A 7,500-nucleotide genomic window follows, 5' to 3' on the forward strand; every position below is an offset into this window, starting at 1 on the left:
TAGGATCTTTCCGTACGTAGTTATGATTATCATATTTCATCAGTTAGTCAGCATTACTAGTAGTCGACGTCATACCAAAGAATAAGACAAATGACTGGTTTAAGATAAAGTGAAGTACATGAGGGTACAGGTTTATGCATCACATACGCACATAAGTATTTGCTTGTGTGTGTGTGTGTGTGTGTTGTGTGTGTGTGTGTGTGTGTGTGTGTGTGTGTGTGTGTGTGTGTGTGTGTGTGTGTGTGTGTGTGTGTGTGTGTGTTTGGTTTGGGTACGTATGCATGTATTTATGTATGCATATATGCGTATGTATATATATATATATATATATATATATATATATATATATATATATTAGTGATGTGTGTGTGTGTGATAATATATATAGTTGTGTTGTTGTATTATAGTTGTATTGTGTATATTGATTTTGTTGTGTTTGTGTGTGTTGTTTTTTGTTGTGTTGTGTTGTGTGTGTGTAATACACAGACGTAGACAGAATGTGTATTTGAAATATTTTGTATTATATATATATGTATCCATATGCATTATGATATCAATATATTCTCCTACATAACCTTTTGCAATGTATAAGTATTGAAGCATCGTTACACGCATGCTGAATTGAAAGTGTGTTAAGCTGAATGAATTTCCAGACGATAAATTATTGCTGTTTTGGCAAAGGATTGAAGAGAGGCCGATCCGCCGGATGGAAGCCAGTTGTGCTGCGGGGAAAGGACTGCGGTTAGAGAGAGAGAGAGATAATAAAGAAAAAAAAATATTTTCAGAAAGTTTGTAAATGAAATTCTCAAAGCTAATCCCACATTCATGTAGACGTAAGGGACATATTCGTAAAAGAACATGCTTGCAAAGCCGCGGGATGATGCGGTGGGGTGGCCAGTTCCTTTCCACTTCGACTTTGACCCCAATACGCTGATGTCAGCATGCCATTCACAGCTGAGTTGACTGAGAGAGGCGACCGGGCGCAAACCAGGACTTTGCAATTACATAGCCAGCGCTATACCACTGAGCTATTTCACCTTTATGTTGAATTTCTAATGATGATGATAATGACAACGATGATAATGATACATAGAACTATAATAATGATGATGGTGATTATGATGTGAACATTAATGGTAATGATGATGATGATGATAAGGGCCTACCTTCAGTAAAAAGTTTTAGGCTGGCTATAATTTTTGAACTAGAATCAAAAGAAGTAGAAACAATAGATAAACGAATATATAGATAGATAAACAAATAACCGCATAAGGTAAATGAAAATAAAGCACTGTATATAACAAAAGCATGCATAGGCCTACCTTCAGTAAAAGGTTTAGGCTGGGTAGGATTTCCGAACCAGAATCAACGAAGCAAAAACAATACACAAATAGATTGATTAATAGATAGAGAAAGGAAGAAATAGGTAAATGGAAGCAACACAATATACATAAAAAAAAACACACACACATAAGCCTACCTTCAGTAAAAGGTTTAGGCTGGTTAGGATTTTCGAACCAGAATCGGTCTCCTCGCTTGAGTCTGGCGAACTGGTGGGCGATGATGCAGGTGAAGGTAGGACCGAGCAGGCCGTCGGGTACAGGCTGCTCGGCCAGACCAGCGGGAAACAGGTCGATGTCGTCAACTGACCTGCGATAAACGTACGAGGACTTCTTGTAACTTCATGTAATGTTATTTTTTGTGATGAAGTTACTGTTAGCTTGTGGTGACCTTGTAAATGTTATTTTCGCGACGGAATTCCAGTTAGATTGTGGTGAAATTGTGGTTGTGGTCGTGAACTGCGATGGAGGTTTGCTGTCGTAAGTGGTGATAAGGCTTACGATTCGGTCCTGTTACTAAAATTTGTGAATTAACTTAAAACTGTAACGTGATGGACCTGCAACTATAACTTAGGATGTAACTTATAATCATATGCTGTGACGTAACTTACGATTACTATTTACAGTGTAATTTACAACTGCAACTTATGCTATCACCTGATGACCAAACCAAAGATAACCCCTAAAAATAAAAAAACACGAAAAAATATTGAAAGACATAAAAAAGAAAGAAAGAAAAAAAAAACAGAAGGCGTAAAAAAGAAAGGCGTATATATATAAAAAAAAAGATCGAAAAAAATATAAAAAGACGTAAAAAAAAAAGAAAAAAAAGAACAGAAAAGGAAAAAAAGTATACTAACGGATAGAGCCTCTGGAACACCTGCGCCACCGCCGGGGACATGATCTGGGCGAGGTCGTTGGCGGAGGTGGGCACGGGGAGGTTGCAGCCTCTCCTCCACGCTGTGTAGGGCGGGATGCCGTGATCACGCCCTCTCTGACGTGGGCGTAATAGGTGAGAATAAGGGTAGAATGGGTGAAAGGATGGGATAATGGGTGATGAGAGGCAGGCATAATGGGTGAGAGGATGAGTAGAATGGGTGAGGAGAGTGATATAATGAGTCATTGTGGACTCTATTTCCCAGCATTTAGTAATGTTAGTTGATATGATATGATATATCAAAGGGAGAACGAGAATCATAAATAAAAGGTGACTGGTAATATTATATAGTTTTGTAATGTATGTTTTACGTAAAAAAAATCAGTTCATTTTGTTGAGCTACAGTATTGTCTATTCATCTATTTTCTTGGATTCTATTTCTTTAGTGAGAAAAAAAATACTCACAAAGCAAGGAAATTTAATAAGCAGAAGAAAAAACAAACAAACAATTCTCTGACAAAAAAGCTGACAGAACAAACCCATTTTTTAAATAAAGCGAACAATTCTCTAGCGAAGCGAGCAAATTTCCACCAAAGGAAAATTCCTCACATCTACCCTACCTGAATGTTGAGCGCCATCAGATCCATCCCGATGGGCTCTGTCTCTTGCTTGAAGAGGTTGTGCGTGAGAGCGGACACGAGGTGGGCGTCGGCCGGCTGTGCGTTAGCGGAGGCAAGGCCCTCCAGCAACGCCGAGGGCCTCGTCTGGAACTGGAACAGAGGCCTCGGGTTGAAGAAGTTCCCCACCAGCGGTATGGAGGTTCCGGCGCCGCGGAGCACATCGTCCACCAACGTGTGGCCGAACCTGGCGGGGAATGAGAGGGGAAGGAAGTGGAAGCTGTTGCAAAAAAGTATGAAATGCAACTACAATAAGCTGTTTTTGCAAATGAGAGGGAAATGCAACACTTATAAAACTGCTGTTCCAAATGAGAGGGGAATGCAACACTATGCTGGTGTTCGATATGAATGAGGAATGCGGTACCAAATAAGCTGTTTCATTCGATAAATAAAGACAACACTTATAAGCTGTTGTTGCAAGAGAAAAAGAAATAGACCTATAAAGCTGTTGTTGCAAGTAGTGATACAAGCTGCTCTTATTTATGAAAGAGGAATACATTACCACTAAGGCGTTGTTGCAAATGATGGACAACACCAATAAACCTGCTATTGCAAACGAAGAAGAAACTTAACACCAGTAAACCTTCCGTTGCGAACGAAAATGGAATACAATACCTATAAGCTGCTGTTGCAAATGCATTGGCAATGGACGCATCTATTGAAGGATTGTATGAGTTACTGTATCCTGCAGGAAGAGGATACAGATCGAATTCCCTCATAAGTGCATCTCCCAGCACGATTGGAAGGAAATCTCGGTATGTGATTTGCTGAATTAAAGCACCGATAATGCGTCTTGTTTCCTGTTAAAAAGAAAAAAAGGAAGAATATGAGAAGAAATAGGAGCGAAAGGTGAAAGTGGTATAGAGGGAATGAAAAAGGAATTAGGTAAATGCCTAGAAAGGTAAAGTGGATAGAGGTCAATGAAAGTGAATTAGGAGAAATGAAGAGAGAAAGGTGAAAGTGGTATAGAGGGAATGAAAGAGGAATTACGAGAAATGAAGAGAGAAAGGTGAAAGTGGTATAGCGTGAATGAAAGAGGAATTAGGAGAAATGAGGAGCGAAAGGTGAAAGTGGTATAGAGTGAATGAAAGAGGAATTAGGAGAAATGAAGAGCGAAAGGTGAAATTGGTATAGAGGAAATGAAAGAGAAATTAACAGAAATGTGGAGAGAAAGGTGAAAAGAGGAAAGGTGGAACTGATGTAGAGAAAAGAAATAAGAAGAATTAATTAAGGAGGAAAAAAGTTGGAACTGATGTAGATGAAAAGAAAAAGGAATCAGGAAAATGAAGAAAGGAAGAAGGAACAGAAATTAGAAAAAAGGAGTTACTGTAGAGAAAACGGAAGAAGAATTAAGAACACAAGAGAGAAATGTGGAACTGATTTAGAGGGAAAGGAAAAAAGGAATGAGGAAAAATGATAGAAACGATGGAACTGGTGTAGAGACAATAGAAAGAAGAATTAGGAAAAGAGGGAGAGAAGGAGGAACTGCTGTAGTGAAGGAGAAGGAAAAGAAGGAAAAGGGGAATGAAAAGAGGGATTGACGTAGAGGAAAAGAAAGAAGAATTATGAAAAAAGAAAGAAAGAGGGAGTTAATGTAAGGATAAAAAAGAGGAATTAGAAAAAAGAGAGAAAAAGGAGGAACTGATATAGAGAAAAGGGGAAAAAATAAGAGAGAAACGATCAAAATAGATCAAAGGAACCATAGAAAATATTAAAGAAAATAGAAATATGGAATAAGAACAGGAAAGAGTAAACAAAGACAAAGGAGAGAGATAAAGAAAAAGAAATTAAGAAAATATCTTTAACATCCATTAATTAATCGGATAAAAATACGCGTTTCAATTCATCAGATTAAACTAAAATTAGTGTTTGTCTCGACTACACATTTTCTCTCTTAAAAAGGACTCTTTTTCTCTCATTAAACTAGTAGAATCTTTCTTGCCTCATATATACTTTTATTCTACTTAGCAAGTATTTTTTCTCTCCTAGGGAAGTTAATGTTTTCTCCTCAGACAAGCATTTGATTTTAATTATATATATATATATATATATATATATATAATATATATATATATATATATATATATATATATATATTATTATTTTTTTTTTTTTTTTTTTTTTTTTTTTTTTTAGCTAGCTGCTTTCTCGTGCAATTATCTTTTCTTTTTCCCTCATACACGCTTTCTCTTTCCTAATGTTCCATCTTCTCCCGTCTTGCAGCTAATTCAATCCCCTCAACAAACATTGTTATTTCACGCAACCATTTCCTCTAATACACGTATGCCTCCCTCTCCACACTCTACCTCATATAGTCTATCGTTGTCCCAGGAAGGATTGACAACAGACAGCTGAGCTGCCAGCGTGTTGTGAGCTCGGGTCCACAGAGTGTGCATGGAAGCCAAGCCAGGCTGCTCGTTCACCCGCACGTCACCTGCGAGGGAGAGGAAGAGCCTTTTTGCATATAGTTGTGTATAGATGTGCTCATATGTACACACAGATACACACACGCACGCGCACACGCACACGCACGCACGCACGCACGGACGCACGCACGCACGCACACACACACACACACACACACACACACACACACACACACACACACACGCACGCACGCACGCAAACACAACAACACACACACACAAAACGCATAATTATGCATACATATAAAGGAGTATGCGTTTGCTTATATGAGCTCTTAACAGAGCTCACATGACCTCACTTGACCTCAACGACTCCAAGAACCCGACCTTACCTCCCTTGAAGCACTGTCCTCCAGTCACCATCCCTTCCTCAGGCTCGCACTGGAGGAAGGGGAGGAGGTCGCCGTGTCCCGGGATGGAACTCCGGGTCACGTTGAGTTGGCCTCCTCTGCTGAGTCGGAGGTTCCTGCTCTGTTCCTCGTCCGACCCGTAGACCATGGACCCGTCGACGTACGCTGTGATCTGGTTTGTTTGTTCCCGAGGGCCTTGGGAAGGGAGGAAAAAAAGGGGCTGGTTTTTTTTCATCTTGTTTGTTCCCGAGGGCCTTGGGAAGGGAGAGAAAAGGCGCTTGTTTGTTAGTGTGTTTGTTTTTCATCTGGTTTGTTCCAGTAGCCTTGCCGAGAAAATATATTTTGTTGTAGGCCTTGGGGGGGGGTGAGAAAGAGAGAGAGAGAGAGAAAAGAAGGGGAAGAGGGGGGGGGTTAGAGAGAGGAGAAAAGGAGAGAGAGAGAAAGAGATAAAAATAAGGGGAAGAGGGGGAAGAGAGAGAGAGAAGAGAGAGGGGAGAGAGAGAGAGGGAGAGGAGAGAGAAGAGAGAGAGAGAGAGAGAGAAAAAAAAAAAACAGAGGGGGGGAGGGGGAAAGAGAAAAGAGGGAGAGAAGAGAGAGAGAGATGGAGAGAGGGGGAAGAAAAGAGAGAGAGAGGGAGGGAGAGGAAAAGAGAGTAGAGAGGGGGGCTGGGGAAGAAAAAGGAAGGAAAAAAAGAAAAAGAAAAAGAAAAGAAAAGGAGAAAAAAAAAAAAAAGGAAAAAAAGAAAAAAAAAGAAAAAAAAGGGAGGAGGGAAAAAAAAGGGAAGGGGAAGGGAAAAGGGGAAAGGGGGAGGGGGGGAAAGGGAGAAAAAAAGGAAAAAGGGAAAAATTTTAAAAGCGGAATTTTTTTTTTAGGGAAGAGAAAGAAAAGGAGGGAAAAGGTTTTTTAGAAGGGTTTTAAAAAAAAAATTTTTTAAAAAAAAGGGGGTTTTTTTTTTTTTTTTTTTTTTTCTTTTTTAAAAAAATAAAAAAAAAGGGAAAAACCCCCCCCCCCCCCCCCCCCCCGCCCCCCCCTCTTCCTCCCCACCTCCCCCCTTTCCCCGAAAAAACCCTCGCCACCCCCCTTCCGCTTTTCCCCGGGCCCTTCGGGGTTCCCCCCTTTCTTTTTCTCTCCCTTCCCCCCTTTTCCCCTTTTTCCACCTTTCCCTCTCCCCTTATTACCTTCCCCCCCTCCCCTTTAAAAATCCCCCCTTTTCCTCCTTTTCCCCTTCCCCCCCTTCCCTGCCCTTAACCCCAAAAATTTTTCCTTTCCCTTCTTTTCCCTCTTTCTTCGTCTTTTCTTTCTCCCTCCCCCTTCTTTCCCCCCTTCTCTTTTTCCCCCCCTACCCTCCCCTTTCTCCCCTTCCTCATCCCCCTTCCTTTTTCCCCTCTTGTCCTCGTTTCTCCCCCTTCTCCCCCAAACCCCCTCTTTCCCCCCCCATCCTCCACCCTTCCCCTTTCTCTCTCCCCCCATCTCCCCCTCTCGCCCCTTTTCTCTCCTTTTTCCTTTTTCCCCTCACCCCCTCCCTCTCCCCCTCCTCTCCCCCTCCTCTCCCCCATCCCCCAACTTTCTCTCTCTCCCCTCTCTCCCCCTCCATCCCCCCCCTCTATTTCCCCCTTCTTTTTTTCTTCTTTTTTCTCTCTTCTTTCCGCCCCCCCCCCTTTTCCCTTTTTTCCTTTTCTCTTCTTTTTCCCCTCTCCCCTTCCCCCCCTTTCCCTTTTCCCCCCTTCCCCCCCTCTCTTATTTTTCTCTTCCTCCCTCTCATGCCCTCCCCCCTCTCTCTCTTTTCCCCCTCCTCCTCTTTTCTTCCCCTTTTCTTTTTCTCTCGTCCCT

General features: G+C 41.4%; 1 protein-coding gene across 1 annotated transcript in view; it reads right to left on the reverse strand.

The window, feature by feature from the left end:
* LOC119577659 (chorion peroxidase-like) overlaps window positions 1–7,500 on the reverse strand; it is a gene marked incomplete in the record, with an annotated part of 24,456 nt that overhangs the window by 4,321 nt on the left and 12,635 nt on the right. The window contains 8 exon segments of the mRNA XM_037925219.1: window positions 76–94; window positions 576–722; window positions 1,481–1,650; window positions 2,201–2,334; window positions 2,838–3,081; window positions 3,510–3,694; window positions 5,201–5,328; window positions 5,653–5,865. Of these exon segments, the coding sequence (XP_037781147.1) occupies window positions 76–94; window positions 576–722; window positions 1,481–1,650; window positions 2,201–2,334; window positions 2,838–3,081; window positions 3,510–3,694; window positions 5,201–5,328; window positions 5,653–5,865 (1,240 nt within the window).

The sequence above is a fragment of the Penaeus monodon genome, chromosome 10 (assembly GCF_015228065.2).
Source record: "Penaeus monodon isolate SGIC_2016 chromosome 10, NSTDA_Pmon_1, whole genome shotgun sequence".
In the NCBI taxonomy this organism is placed as follows: domain Eukaryota; kingdom Metazoa; phylum Arthropoda; class Malacostraca; order Decapoda; family Penaeidae; genus Penaeus; species Penaeus monodon.